The sequence below is a fragment of the Tiliqua scincoides genome, chromosome 8 (assembly GCF_035046505.1).
Source record: "Tiliqua scincoides isolate rTilSci1 chromosome 8, rTilSci1.hap2, whole genome shotgun sequence".
Taxonomy (NCBI): Eukaryota; Metazoa; Chordata; class Lepidosauria; order Squamata; family Scincidae; genus Tiliqua; species Tiliqua scincoides.
Window position 1 is genome coordinate 44,003,686 of NC_089828.1, and position 15,538 is coordinate 44,019,223.

The 15,538-nt window shown below is 47.1% G+C and overlaps 1 protein-coding gene and 1 pseudogene across 1 annotated transcript; one reads left to right on the forward strand and one right to left on the reverse strand.

The window, feature by feature from the left end:
- Positions 1-3,502: 3,502 nt before the first annotated feature.
- On the reverse strand, positions 3,503-3,621 carry LOC136659693 (5S ribosomal RNA; annotated as a pseudogene).
- Positions 3,622-9,241: 5,620 nt separating this feature from the next.
- LOC136659302 (protein B4-like) lies at positions 9,242-13,716 on the forward strand. Its single transcript, XM_066636437.1, has 4 exons — positions 9,242-9,448; positions 10,262-10,442; positions 10,987-11,045; positions 13,330-13,716. The coding sequence occupies exons 1-4, from the start codon at positions 9,242-9,244 to the stop codon at positions 13,714-13,716; spliced, it is 834 nt and encodes a 277-aa protein (XP_066492534.1).
- Positions 13,717-15,538: the final 1,822 nt, after the last annotated feature.

Genomic DNA, 15,538 nt, shown 5'->3' on the forward strand with positions numbered 1-15,538 from the left:
TAAAAAAAAAAAGAGTCATGTTTAGAGCAAACCCACGGAAGGGGGGTATGTGCATGTTGACTTTTGCTGTGGTTGCTGGGAGTGGGGGTTTAAACAGCCCCAGAGCCAAAAAAAAAAAAAAAAAAAAATCTCTGTCTCCATGGAAGGTCCTATTTATCTGGAACCTGCACATTTTTTATATGTATCAATGCATGAACAATACAGCAAAATATTGTGTAATTTAAAAGGCTTTGATGTGGTATCTGTTGCTTCCTTGCACCACTTTCCCACGTATTGTGGTGAAGCAAACAAACTAAGGATAGAGTTGGAGGTGTACCAGAGAGGCTGAGTCCATTTGCAGGGACAAGTCTTTTCTCTCTGGGATATAAACAGTGGTATCACTATGGGAGTGCGCAGTAGCATAGTTAGAAGGGGTGCAAAGCACAAAGTTTTTCACGGCGCCACACCACGACATGCAAGCGGCCCCTCCCCCCCTTCGGAGCCATTTCAGGCTGCTAGAGTAAATCATCTCCATTTTGCACTAGCAGCCCAGAATAGCTCTGAAAGAGAGAGGGAGGGGCCATTTGCACACCGCAATGAGGTGCAGTGAAAGTGCATTGCACCCCCTCTAGCTACGCTACTGGGAGCGCAGATGTATGAACCGTACCAGGTGTCATCCTCAGGAGGAGAGTACACTGCCCAAGCCTCTATTTGGCAATCTCTCACCAGCATTGTGTTTTTGCCACTCACCAGTGAGAACACAAAGTGACCTGGGCCCAGAGAGGGCTGAATATCACTGGAGGTGGTCTAGAGGTGGGCTTATTGCATTAAAACCAATATGATAGCCCAAAGAGTGAGGGGAGATGTAATTACATCATTATATCACCCCCAAACTTCTGGAATGCCAAGCTCCAGCAGGGAAGTGCCACACCAGTTGGCGTGCACCCTTGGGAGGCCTGTGGATATGAAGAGGCATTGCTTGCTTGTTGTGTCAGAGCAGAGGACAAACATTATTTTTGAAGGTAGTTTATTATTTGAGCCAAGACTCAGGCTTCAGCTTGAGGCTTCCATACCCAGCAATGCCACAAATGGCTACTAGCCACCTCAGAGCCCCTGGTTCCTTTAGTGGAGTTGGGAGAAGGACACAGACATGTCAGAACATAAGAAATGCCCTGCTGGATCAGGCCAAAGGCCCATCTAGTCTAGCATCCTGTCACCCACAGTTGCAAACCAGCTGCCACTGGGAAACCTGCAAGCAGGAGAAAAAGGAATATACAGGTTGACCCTCCTTATCCATGGTTCCGGGACCTGAGAATTTGACTGACTATGGGTCCCAACCTGCATCTGGAGGGCCTCACCAAACCTCCCAGACATGACCAGAAGCATGCCCGGGAGGTGTTCTGAGGCTTTTAAGAGGCACTTTTGGGTTGAAGAAAAATTTGAAGTGTCTCTCAGAAACCTCTAAGAGACTTTCTGAGGTGCATGGAGGCCATGAGGCCTCTCCACACCTCCAGATGCAACCAGAAGGCACTTTTAGTCATGTCTGGTGGTCCACTAAGGGCTCTCAATATCCACGGGTTCAGACTCCCCCCCCCCCCAAAGGGGGTCCAGGAATGGATACTGAGGGCCAACCTGTACCACTCCCACTTGTATTCAGGCGCATGCTGCTGCTACATACAGAAAGCAAATTGTCCACATAGTATGGGTTGCTTATCTGTAAAGATACCTATCAGTCATGGATTCAGCACCTGCAGAATAAGTGAGATGGGATTCTAAAGAGATGGCTGCTTGCCCTGTCTTTGCCTGTTCCTGCCTCTGTGGCTCCCTTCCTGCTGCTTTCCTCCTTCCTCTCATCCTTCATAGGACAAGGGTGCCCTCATGTGGAGCTCCTTTGCCAGAAGGATCCTTTGCTTATCATCCAAAGGCCAGGCAAGCTCAGCTGTCTGAGTTGTGAGAGGGCCTTTGTCTCAAGTGTTGGCTGAAGGCTGGAGGCCAACAGGCAGAAAAACTCATAGCAGGTGGCAGGCAGGCAAATGGATTCACAGCTGGAGCTTCTTGCTCTCCCCAGGATAGTGTTTGCTGCCTGGAGGCTGTCCGGGTTTCTGTCGCAAGTGTTCTTTCCTGCCTTTCAACTGCTTCTCGTGGTCCAAGCCCTTTCAGCAATTGGATCTGGACTACATCTTCATAGCTGCCTCCTTTTAATTATAGCAGATGGTGGGCAGCACCCTTACACTGGTAGAGGTGGGGAACTATTGTGTTAAGATGAGGGGTCATCCAGTGTCCGTTGCCACACAGAGCCAGCTGCTTGCTGCTTCCAGCAGCAGCCAGCCCATGTGCTCCAGCATGTTGCCTTTCATGACAGACAGAAAGCGCATTATGCCACTGGAACACTTGTTCTAGCAGCATAACACACCATCAGGACTGGGATTTAAGGTGATGCATATCAAGATACCTCCCATCTCCAAAGCCTGTCTCTTGGTTCCACAGAACTACAGAGCAAGTGACAATAGGAGGCAAACATTCAGTGTATGAAGCTGCCCACTACTGAGTAGTCAGGTCCTTGGTTCATCTAGCTCAGTGTTGTCAACACTGACTGGTAGAAGCTCTCTGGAATCTCAGGTGGAGACTTTCCCAGCTCTTCCTGAACATGCTGCCAGTGACTGAACCTGGACCATCTGCTCACAAAGCAGGTGCTCTTTGCATGAGCTATGACCCCTCCCCAATTAAACAAACTAGGGCTTAGAAAATTGGGCAGTAAACACCTTTCATCACCTAGAACTCCATTTCACTTGTAGGTGGTCAAAGCCCCCAAAGAATTGAGGGCACAGGGTGTACAGCCAACACTAGATTCACAGAATCACAGAGGTGGAAGTGACCTACAAGATTACTGAGTCCAACTGCTTGCCGGTGCAGGCTGCCCATAACAACAGGATCCCTAATGGCTATCCAGCCTCGGGTTAATGGCCTCCAACCATGGAAGTTCTACCACTTTCCAAGGGAGGCAGCTCCACTGCCAAACAGATATACTGTTGGGAAGTTCTTCCTAATGTTTTACTAGTACTGTAGTGTTATTACGTTGATAAGTTCTGAGTATTCCTTAAGTCAGGCCTTCTCAAACGTCGTGATGCCCCAACCTGAGGGCCCTGGCATCTGCCCCCTTAAGAGGCGGGGGCAGGAGGGAGGCAGCGACGTGATCCTCATGATCGCATCCCTAAGGGCAGTGCAGGGACTGGCATTTACTTACCAGTTCCTGCAGCAGCCTCCCGGGGGTGCGGAAAGCCCTGCGCGACCCTTCGCAGGGCTCCCCGAAGCTTAAAAAGTGAAAGCGGAGAGTCACGCAGATTCCCCGTACCCTCTGGAGGCTGCAGCAGGGACTGGTAAGTAAATGCCAGTCCCTGTACCCCTCCTTAGCGACATGATCCTGGGATTGCGTTGCTGCCTCCCCCCCCCCCCGCAAGAACTTAGAGTGGCTCAAACTCTCCCAAATGGTTGGCAACCTTCAGTCTCGAAAGACTATGGTATAAGCCTACAGCACCCGGTATTCCCAGGCGGTCTCCCATCCAAGTACTAACCAGGCCTGACCTTGCTTAGCTTCCAAGATCAGATGAGATTGGGCATGTGCAGGGCAACAGAGTTTGAGAACCGCTGCCTTAAGCAAAGATCAGGGAGAGCTGAACAGCAGGGGTAGCACCTAGATCCCCCCTCCCCCAACTGCATAGCAGATGCAGATTCAAGTTAGATTCTGAGCCCAATCCTATCCAGTTTTCCAGTGCCTGTGCAGCCATGCCAGTGGGGCGTGCACTGCATCTTATGGTGGGGAAGCAGTAAGAGAAACCTCCTCAAGGTATAGGAACATTTGTTCCCTTATCTTGGGATGCATTGAGGTTGCACTGGTGCTGGAAAGTTGGATAGGACTGGGCTCTCTGTCCCCAGACAAAAGAAGCAAAAATGTTTCGCAAAGCTCCAGCACCCAGGGCTGGAGACTGCCGGAAAGATAGGCTCAAGAAAGGGTCAGGCTCATCATTATGGTAGCAGAGCTAGAAATAACTCTGGGGAACCAACTCAAGTAGAAAATCAACTCAGGTCAATTTTGTTTTGGCCTTGTATTCCATCAGGGCTGAAATTCTCACTTCCACTTGATTGAAATCCATCTCCCTGTAGTTTAAACCCATTATTTTCACGCCCTGAAATTGTGCTGCCTTTCAGCATGCTTTCTGGCCTTCTCTGCAGAATATAAAGAATTCTGTGAGGTCAGACTAAATGGGGTCCATCTATCTATTCCAGCTTCATGTTTCCCATAAGGTGTCCCCAAAGGGAAGCCCCTCATCAGGGGAAATGTGAGGGAGGGGGGAAGAGGTTTTTTACACACCCTCCCTGGAGGCAGGTGCTGGACCAGCCAGTTGCAGCTGTTCATTCTGCCAACTTGGAAAAGAGAGGAGCCAAATGCTGAACTGAAAAGAATGAAATGATTGATTCCAAGAAGGGTCTGGACGAATGCCAAAGGACACATTCCATACCAGGCTGCTGCAGCCCAGGTTGGGCAACACAAGGAGCACAAAACAACCCTTGAGAAGTGGCACCCATTTGTTTCTGATCACAGTGTCCAGCAGTTGCTGCTGCCTCTGCATTCAGGATTTCTCTCCAGGGGCACTCATTGAACCATCAGAAATGAACTTGCCCACTTTGAGACTGGATCTAACAACTCTGCCTTGCCTAGAAACTCATATAACTATTATGAATCAATTAAGGTTACTGACAACAGTAGGCTAACAGTAGGATAACTATTATGAATCTATTAAGGCTAACTGGAGTCTTTCAAAAAGGAGCGCAGAGCAAATGGGTGCGAGCATCTCACAAGGCAGTGACACTTTTCAAAGAACTCTGGTGAGAAGTCTTTGCCTAACCTGACTCCCCACCCACCACACATCCCTGCTCAGTGGTTTTCAAACTTTTTTGACTGGTGGCTCCTTTGACCTACTGGGCCATTGGCTGTGGCTTCCCATGAGAGCTACAATCCTATTTACTAAGGCTTTCATAGCTGGGCTCCATACTGAACAGTTTTATCTGGAATGAGTGCCATGGTCTAAACTAGAGCTCAAAGCTAAACAACTTTTAATGCTAAAAATGAAAAACTCTAATACAGTGTTTCTCACACATTTAGCACCAGGACCCACTTTTTAGAATGAGAATTTGTCAGGACCCACAGGAAGTGATGTCATGACCAGAAGTAACATCATCAAGCAGGGAAATTTTTAACAATCCTAGGCTGCAATCCTACTCACACTTACACACAAGTGTCCCATTTACTATCATTGTTGAAAGAATATACATAGTAGCTTGTTAAAAGTAGAGGTCTGTAACATTTCCCCAAATGCAATCACATACCAGGGTAACATCAAGTCTAACATAGTAAAAATAAAATATTGACATGAATGGGGACCCACCTGAAATTAGCTCGCAACCCACCTAGTGGGTCCAAACCCACAGTTTGAGAAACACTGCTCTAATAGAAGTGAAAGGTTAAAAAATAAAACTGAAAATAAAGGCTAAAGATAACTTTTAGTTCTACTTCTTAGTTTTTCTAGCTTTTTAAGTAAAAGCTCTTTCTAGGTTTTAGTTCTACTTATTTTACTTCTGTTTTTAGTCAGTTTCCTGTTTTAGTTTCTAGTGCTAGTTTTTAGTGTTAGTTTTTAATTCTTACACGTTTTTAGCCTTTATGTTCAGTTTTATTTTTTGGCCTTTCACTTCTACTAGAGATTTTAGTTTAGTTTTTAGTTTTTTAGCAGTAAAATTTTTTTGGTTTTGCGCTGTTTAGACCATGGCATAGATTCATCCCAGAAAAAAACTATTATAGTCTAGTACGATCCTATACATTGTGGCGGTTTTTTTCCTAGGATTCTGCAGCTCCCCCTGGCTGGTTTCTGTGGCTCCCTGGAGAGCCACAGCTAACAGTTTGGGAACCACTGGCTTGGCTGACCTCTTGGGAAATGTGTGTGTAAATGTACAAATATGGGAGCCTATGTGATCTAGTGACAGATGGAAATGAAGTTTTATAGTGCCATCCTAGATTGCAATCCTATGCGTACTTTCCTGGAAGTAAACCCCATTGAGCAAAATGGGACTCACTTCTGAGTAGTCATGCCTAGGATTGCACTGTTAGAGCATATTCCTATGCATGCATTCTCAGAAGTAAGTTCTACTGTGTCCACTGGGTCTTACTCCCAGGAAAGTGTGCATAGAATTGCAGCCACATTTCAGAGTAAGTACCACTGAGCAGAAGCAGACTTGCTTCTGAGCAAACATGCCTAGAGAAGGAAGCCACACCCGCTAGAGAGCAGGGACAAGGCAGGCAATAACAATAGTGCAGCGCCCAAATTCAAAAGATGCACGTGGGTGGATGGGTAGCACCAAGGCATGCTGGGAGTCGTAGTTTGCTGGGCTGGGAGGAGAGGCGGTTTGCCACTGCCTCCTTTAAGAGCTGCTTAACAGGCAGGAGTTAGGCTTGTGGAGCCTAACCCATCTGAGGCTGCAGCAAGCTACGGGAAAAGCCCTAATCATGGGTGATTCTCAGTCCTGCTCCTTGCATGTTGTTGCTTTACTGACCTAGAGAGGCACCTTTCCTGGGGACTACTAAGGGTGGGACTGCTGGGGTCTTGGGCAGGTGGAGGAAGAGTCAGGCCCTCTCAGTAGCAAGCAAGCTGAGTCTCCCACTCCACAGACCACCAGATATGTTAGATATATTGTACTGTATTCTCACTGTATCCTGTGGCACTACCCAGGACTTGATGTCAGGACCACAAGCCATTCATTCCCTTATAAAGTGTACAACCCATTCCAAAATAATGTTGAGAAGCCCCCCCCCCAACTGCTGCTGATGGCACTAGAGGAGGGGTTGCCAACTAACCAGAACCCCATCCTTCACCAGCTGGTATGTGACTTCAACAAAGTTTTGCTCTGCAGAAATCCAGAGTTTTGCTCCAGGTTTGGAGCAAAATATCAGCATGTTTAAAGGGTTAATGGGCTAAAGGTTCAATTACTCAGGTAGTCCTTCAGCTGCTCTCAAAGGTTGGCTAACTAAAAGCCATTTCTGCCCAACACTGCATTTATAACAGGGCCCAAATGTGTACACCTGTGACCTGGGCCAAGGCTGCAATCCTGAGAGCAAACCCCACTGAACAAAACAGACTTACTTCTGAGTAGGCATGCATAGGGTTGTGCCCCAATATGGGTTAACTTCAGTGAACTCAATTCAAGAGCAGAGCTGTACATTACTCTGAAAGTAAATCCTGTTGCAATCAATGGTGCTACTTTGAGAATAAGCAGGGTAAGGATCAGGGCCATACAGCCTGCAAGGGAGTTGTCAGGAGTTGCTTGTGCCACCTGCAGCCTTTACAGGACAGCCAAGAGAGCCTCTGGGAGGGATAATAAGGGCTGTAAGGATTGGGCTCTTCTTCCCAGAGGGTGGGGGGGAGGTCTGGGGAGTTGGTTGTAGCGAAGAAGAAAGTCTTTGGGTGTGTCATGGAGTCTGTACCAGGTAATTCTGAATAAAGTTCTTCATTGGCTAGTAGTAGGGGGATATGAGTAGGATATTATGAAGTAGTTGATTGTTACTAGTTAATGTGCATGTGGTCTGACTGGGGTTTTTTTTTTTTGTTTGAAAACTTCTTGGTGTACTTTGAAGTTAGTGGTGTTGTGAATTGCTGCTGTGCTTATCTTGTATAACAGAATTATCCTTTACATAGAATTATCAGCTCATGCAATGTATTTCATGGCTATCTGACCTTGTGGTTACTTCCCCCTCCCATGAGTACAGGAAGGTTTGGGAGTTGCATCTGGTCTTTGAGACCCTCTGCTCCCCATCTATTGCTGACACACCCACACATATGTTATTATGCTGGTATGTACTAACTGTGTCAGGTCAGAGCATGAACAAATGTTTTCGGTCTACTATCATGTTAAGTCTAGAAGAACTGGACATAATGAGACAATAAGAAATTCCCAAGAATGTCTCCAATACAAAAACTAAGTACTATGTAAAAAAAGTATGCCCCCCCCCCAAAAGTACAATACAAAATATTCTCATACAGTGTTGAGATGAAAGTTGTGATGGTAACTATAACAAGTATTCATCATAGCCCTCTGTGCAACTTCTGAGCCTGAATTTGGTCCTTGGGGCAAAAGTCTTACACACCCCTGCTGTGTGTGTGTGTGTATGCTTATCACCCAAAAGAGAATAATGCTTCATGCAACTGATAGTGGATTTTAGTCTATGAAAGGTTCTGCTACAATAACTTATCATTCAGCACAATCCTATGTGTGTCTTCTCAGAAGCGAGTCCCACTTACTGTAAATGGGTCTTATTGTAAATGGGGCCACTTATTATAAATGGGTAAGTGTATGTAAGATCACAGCTTGGGCCTTAGTTGTTTGTAGCAAAAGAACAAAAACCGCAAATGTGGTCGCCCATCCCCTGGAAGTTGTGGCCCATGACTAGTGAGCTTGCTTGTTCAACTATCAGAGTCAGAAAGGCATCTCAGAGGTGACTGAGGACACAGTTACCTTCCTGGAAGGATCTTGGGTCCCTTTAACTCTTCCAGAATGTTACCACTTGTTAGCTTAGAGCCTATGAAGGTCTAATGTTGGAAGAAAGTCTCCCTAAGACTTTTTCCTAAAAGAAAGGGTGCCTAAAGGTACCAGCTTGAGGCTCGGGGTGTCTGGCTCAGGGTGACTAAGCTGAAAGGGAGGTGTGCTCTCAGATAATTAGGCTTGAATAATGAGATTAGTTCCGTGTTTCTCAAACTGAGGGTCATGATGGAATTATTTTTTTTGGGGGGGGGGTGTTGCAGGCCTGCCATGAAGCTCCAGGGCAATGTGGAGAGCAACCTAGAAATTGCTTCTGGGTCACGCCGGCTTGTGCGCCACATCATTGGTTGCATCATGCTCCAGAATATCCTGTGGAAGCGATACAGCCAATGATGAGGAGCACAGGCTGTTACAACCCAGAAGCAGCTGGCCCTGCAGCTTCCTGGTCCAGCTGCTGACAGTGTGGTGAGTTGCAGAGGTAAGGAGTTTGAGAACCCCTGGTTTAGTTCAGTTGAAGGAAGGGGAAGGGTTTTTGAATTGTACCTGCTGTGGGCTGCATGGAAATTGGTGAACCAGTTCTTTTAACTCTTCAAAAGCAGCTGAGGTTTCATTTACTGGACGCCCCAGTGTATCTGCCCGTTACAACCGCGCCAAGCCTCACTTCCCCCCCACATTGACAATGGTCATGGAAGCGGTGAAGTTCCTCAATGAGAAGAAGGGCAGTTCAGCCATTGCCATCCGGCGCTACATCCTTCACAAATATCCAGGTGTCGATCCGATCCGGCTAAAATACTACCTGAAGAAGGCCTTGACGAAAGGGTTGGACAAGGGCTTTCTGATCAGGCCTCTCAACTCGTCTGCCCAGGGAGCCACAGGAAGGTTTAAGGTAAGATTAAACTCATAGTGGGGGAGAATGAGCTCTCTGCTAAGTAAAAGTATGCTCGCCCCAGGCTATGTGCCAGCCTTGTGTGCCCGTTGACTGCGGCGGCCCTTGTGGATATCAGGACAGCTGAATACTGACATCATCCAAACTCAACATTTTATTTGTACCTTGTCTGCCAATACTAAAGAGAGCTTGTCCCGAGGAGAAAAATACAATCGAGACTGGAGCTGAACTGTCTTCAGAACTAGATCCCCTGACAGCCACATCCAGGATGCATTTCATCCACTGAAGCAGAGTTGGTCCAAATACATTACTGCCCCCAATTTAGGCTGCAGCCTCCCCCCAAAAGAAAAAAGCTCCTTACCTCCTTGTCGTGCTCCATCCTTGCATAGGTTTTAAATTTCAAATGCAGCATAAGGACAGAGTGCTTTACTGCTCCTTCTTGCACAGGATGAGAAAGGGATGAATAGATTCTTCCTTGCTTTGAGTGAAAAGCTGATCAATTTGTTCATGTCTGTGATGTGCTGGAAGCAAGCAGTGGCAGACTTGGGAAGAAAGGCACCTCGAATCCATCAACTCTTACTGTCCTTGCCACCCACTGGGCAACCCCTGGCTAGCCCACCCCTGCACTGAAGACACAGGGCCAAACAACCCAGTGTTATAATGCTTGAACTGGCAATGCAGCCATTCCTCATCGAGAGTAAAAGATCACTCTAGAATTGGGTCCTGTGAAACGCACTGGAATAGGGGAGGGGATGGAGTTGAGCAGTGTTATGAATAAAGTGGCACCTGCTTACATATTGTGAATCTTTGCAGCTAGTATCAGAAAAATCCAAGCAAGGGAAAGCCAAAGAGGTGGAGTCTTCAGATGGGGAAACTGCCCCCAAACCAGCCCCCAAAGCAGCAAAGAAGGCTGCAGCAGTGAAAAAACCAAGAAGCAACGCTTCTGCTGGAAAACCAAGAAGCAAGACCCCTGCTGGAAAACCAGGAAGTGAAAGTAAGGAAAGTCTTGCACAAGGTCTGGTACTCTCTTGCATTTTGTAGCAGAACCTGCCTGATCAGTACTGAAATAATGAAAGACTTTACAAACCCTGTGTGCAATAGGATTAGTTCTACGCCCGACCAAAGGAGGTGTCCATACTATCTTTTGTGGGCCGTGGTCTTGCCACAGGCTCTGTCGTGGAGTATGCTGTGTGTGTTTGGACATCATTAGTACACAGTTCCCTTGGTGTACTTGGCACTTTGCAGAGTTTGATGAGCAAAAAACAGGCAGACCTTTGCTCCCAATGAGTCTGTACTTGAAAATTAACAATAGGGGGGAAAGAGAAGAATAGCAAATGCAGTTGGACTTAATGCCTGGCTAGTCCAACCAGTTGGCTAATGCTGGCCCTCTGACCTTACTGAGCAGCCAGGAAGTTTCTCTAGTTCTGTGTCCATGTGCCGAAGGTCCTGAATGGGCAATGGGGTCTAATGAAGAAACTACTTGTACGCAAAATGAGATGTTGTCTCAGTCTTACCAGATGCATTTCCTTCCCCTGCAGATCCAGAGGAGGGTAAAAAAAAGCCTAAAATTGCAGGGCCCGAGAAAGAACATGGCAATGTAAGTACTGGATGTCAAATGAAGGACTTCTCTTGCCTCACTTGGCACTGTTGCATGCTCCTTGACCCCTGACCAGGAGCTGCAATGAGAGAGTTCTGAGGTGTTGATTCATCATGCTGCAAGTGAGGCAGGAAATGTGAGGCCTTGGTGAGTCTAGAATGACCTCCAAGGTTCTTTCTTTCTGTGTTTCTCAAGGATTCAAAGCACAGCCTACTGCAGGGGTGTCCAAAGTTTTTGGCAGGAGGGCCACATCATCTCTCTGACACTGTGTTGGGGGATGGGAAAGAAAAGAGTTAATTTACATTTACAATATGAATAAATTTACGTAAGTTTACATAAATGAATATATTAAAGATGAACTTACATGAATGAATGAAGGTCTTGCAATAGCTCAAGGCCTATAGAAGGCCTTGCACAAAGCAAGGCTGGCCTTTCCTTTGCTGCCGCTGCTGCATCACAGATGTGAAACAGTAAGCAGTGGAGGGAGCCCTCATCCCACAGCTCATGCGAGAGATCAAACAGTTGCCCTCACAGTGAGAGCAGTTGTGTTGGGCCAGTGCAGGCTCCAACAAATCTGCAGAGGACCAGAGGCTCATTGGATTCTGGGGGCTCCCTGAGGGCCATATTGAGAGGCCTTGAGGGCCACAAGTGGCCCCAGGGCTGGGGTTTGGGCAACCCTGGTCTACTGCAATACAACCTTGTAAGAGTAGGTAAGCTTGCAAGTGTATATCTTTAACTTCCTATGGCCATCTGGCAGGAGACAGGATGTTGGGCTAGATCAGTGGTTCCCAAACTTTTCTGCACCAGGACTCGCTTTTAAAATGGCACTCTAAAATGGGGACCCACCTAGCTTTACAAAACTTTTTAAAAACAAAAGCCAGTTTGACCTTACCAGCTGTGCAAGACTCAATTTTTTTCCTTTTTACTATGGTGAGGGGGCTGACTTTTGGAGCATTTATTGAGCTCCATATTCATCAGGTTGGTACCACTCTGGTGGCCTTTTGTTCCTCTTCTCCTGGTCTTTGATAGGAGGCAGGCACATTTGTCTAACTGCAAGTAAATGTGCACATACTGCTCAGTTTGTGTTCATAGGGCTCAATTCCTTGTCAGCTTGGGGGAACTAAAACTTCCTACTTGAGTGTGTTATGGGGCCTGTGTTGATTGGATTGGGATGGTTCTGGTGATGTTGCATTTCTCTCAGTCATTGCTTCGAAGGGGAATGAGGCATGTTTGCATGCCAGTGAGTAAACGCATATGTGCAGCTCCGTTTCACTTTCCATAGAACTCCACGCATTTCCTTAGTCAGCGATCAGATTGTCAGTTTCAGTTTCATGACCCATGAACAATCAGGTCTGGACCCACTGGTGGGTTGCGACCCATGGTTTTGGAAGCACTGAGCACATGTGCAGTATTGTTCTACCTAGGTCTCATTCCCTAGGAAGGCAGGGACCTGGTTTTTGACAAAACTCCTTATAAGCTTCTAGATGAGTGTAGATTTTCACTGGGTGTTTTTCATGTCCAAACCAGCGTTTTGCTGCTTTGCAAAAACCATGCCTCCACTGAACTCAATATATGCAAATGATAGATGGGAAGTGTTAAGAGATATTCTCAATTTAGTAAATGTGTTTGACACCAAAGTTGCTTCCAACTGGTGAAGATTTTTCTGTGCACTCCAGTCTGGGTGGGAAGGACTTGATGGCAAAGGGCATAGAGGGAGGGACAGGAGTGTTACGGAAAGGAATATGGAGAGTTAGATTGCAGAGACAAGTGCATCCACTTGAGGTGGATATGGTGTTATGCAGAGGGGGAGCATTGGTTTAGCTCTGGTCACTGGCTTGACCAGATAATGTTTGCATACACTTCATACTGCAGCAAGGTGGTGGTCTTGCAACCTTGATGAACAGAAGTTTGTTTCTGATGTGATGGTTGTCAGTCTGCCAGAGAGTTGCTTATGGGCACAATCCTAACCCCTTATGTCAGTGCTTTCCAGCACTGGCATAGCCATGCCAATGGGACATGTGCTGCATCCTGCAATTGGGTGTCACTCACAATTGGGTGTCACAGGGAATGTTTGTTCCCTTACCTCAGAGCTGCATTGCCCTTATGTCAGTGCTGGAAAGCACTGACATAAGGGGTTAGGATTGTGCCCTATGTCTCCAAATATAACATGAAGTCACAGTTTATTCTCTATGAGAAATTATTCTGTTAGCCAAGCACTCAACAAATTTGTAGATAACAATGCTAGCAAATGCTGTTAAATGACTTTGCCCCCCTCTTCTTGCAGAAAGCCAGCCAAGCTCCAGCTAAGCCAAAGGGCTCAGTGGACAAAACTACAAAGGCCACCAAGAAACAGAGTGCCCCAAAGGCTTCCCAGGCAAAACCAGCCAGTGGACCCAAGAAAACTACATCCAAGGCAAAGGAAGCAAAAGGCTCTGCTAAACCCAAAGCAAATGAAGGATCTAAGCTACCTCCAGCTGAAAAGGTCAAAGTGGCCACTGGAGCAGCTAAGGAAGCTAAAACTAATAGTGCAGAAGATTCAGCCACAGCCAAGGCAGGAAGAAGTGGGACAAAGACCAAGCCTGCTGTACCTAAGACAAAGAAGCCTGAGCCTAAGAAGGGAGGAACCAAAGGCAAGGGAAAGGAAGCAGCTGGTGTGCCTGATGGAGACTGAAGATGTGTGAGGGGCTCAGCAAGTGCAGGACACCAGGACCACACTTTTTTCATGTATCGGAGAGGGCACAGAGCATCCAAAATCACTCTCTGGCCCAAGGAACCTGCCATTCTGATGAGGTGTTTCTATTTTCCCATTTTACCAATCTGCTTTGGATCCATTGTGTAAGATCCATTCTGGCATAGTTTTTAACCAATAATGTTTGTCTCTTTTTTCAATAAAGTTGATTCAAGAAGCTCTAATTTAATTGGTTCCCTTGTTTTGTTAGGGTGACTGCATAAAATAAGCCACGTTTTTCTTTTGGGGCTGGGTAAATATTTTTAGACGTTCTTAGGCTATAGTAGCCACCAAACATGCATTTTGAAGGGTTCAGGCATTCATGACCCTTCCCTCTGTTGTGATGTGTGTAATGGTGTTTATGCCAAAGTAAAAATGCACAGGAGGACTAAGGTTACAAAAGCCTATGGCAGATATCGGCTTACATAAGAACAGCCCCACTGGATCAGGCCATAGGCCCATCTAGTACAGCTTCCTGTATCTCACAGTGGCCCACCAAATGCCCCAGGGAGCACACCAGATAATAAGAGACCTCATCCTGGTGCCCTCCCTTGCATCTGGCATTCTGACATAACCCATTTCTAAAATCAGGAGGTTGCGCATACACATCATGGCTTGTACCCCATAATGGATTTTTCCTCCAGAAACTTGTCCAATCCCCTTTTAAAGGCGTCTAGGCTAGACGCCAGCACCACATCCTGTGGCAAGGAGTTCCACAGACTGACCACACGCTGAGTAAAGAAATATTTTCTTTTGTCTGTCCTAACCCGCCCAACACTCAATTTTAGTGGATGTCCCCTGGTTCTGGTATTATGTGAGAGTGTAAAGAGCATCTCTCTATCCATTCTGTCCATCCCCTGCATAATTTTGTATGTCTCAATCATGTCCCCCCTCAGGCATCTCTTTTCTAGGCTGAAGAGGCCCAAATGCCTAGCCTTTCCTCATAAGGAAGGTGCCCCAGCCCCCATAATCATCTTAGTCACTCTCTTTTGCACCTTTACCCTTAAAGGCCATTTTCATGCAGAAATAGTCTCTGGCAGTCCTGGCTGGTGTGGGGGGACTTTGAGAGACCCAAGTGAAGTTGGTCTGGCTTTCTCCGTGATGGAGGGCTAGTATTGGGGACATTCGGTGACTGATGATGCAGACACTCCCTACTGGAGTCCTTTGAAAAGCGCAACCTCTGTGTGAGGCATGGGGTGGGGAGGCAGGTGAGGCACTGCCTCCCTTTGGGAGGTGCTGCACTCCTGGGTTGTGAGTGCTTGCTCCTCACACACAGCAGTGCTTTTTGAAGGACTCCAGTCACCACATGTCCCTGGCAAGTATTACTTCTCTCTGACTCAGGGCAAGCAGAGGGTGGAAAGGCATGCTTCTGCTCTCTCTCTGGGTGGGTGTGGAAAGGAAGCCTCCCTCTTTTTCATGTTCTCCCCCCCCCCATTTTGGCTTTTCTGGCCTGTGCCTCAGAAAAGCCTGCCCAGAAGGTTGCTCTGAGAAGGGGCTCTCATTTTAAACTTAAGGGTAGGTCTAAATCAGGCACATGGGGGGGGGAAGAGACAGGTGAGGGCAGAACCTCCCCAGTGGAGGCGCTTCTCAAATGACTCTGCTGGGGAGGCTCTGCCCTGCCTCACCTGCCCCCCCCATCTCTGCTCTAAATACTGTAGTAGGAAAAGCCTGTGGCAAAGTCTGGCCCCTTAAGAGGAGCTGAGTGAAATGGGGGGGGGCACTTGCCCCCTTCGTGCTTCTGCCTCAGGAGAGGCCCACAGTCTGT

Bases quoted from the DNA above. Each gene is read 5' to 3' on its own strand.
- LOC136659302 (XM_066636437.1), top strand. From the start codon at position 9,242: ATGGTCATGGAAGCGGTGAAGTTCCTCAATGAGAAGAAGGGCAGTTCA. The intron at 9,449-10,261 runs GTAAGATTAAAC...GAATCTTTGCAG, and splicing joins GAGCCACAGGAAGGTTTAAG to CTAGTATCAGAAAAATCCAA. The intron at 11,046-13,329 runs GTAAGTACTGGA...CTCTTCTTGCAG, and splicing joins CCGAGAAAGAACATGGCAAT to AAAGCCAGCCAAGCTCCAGC.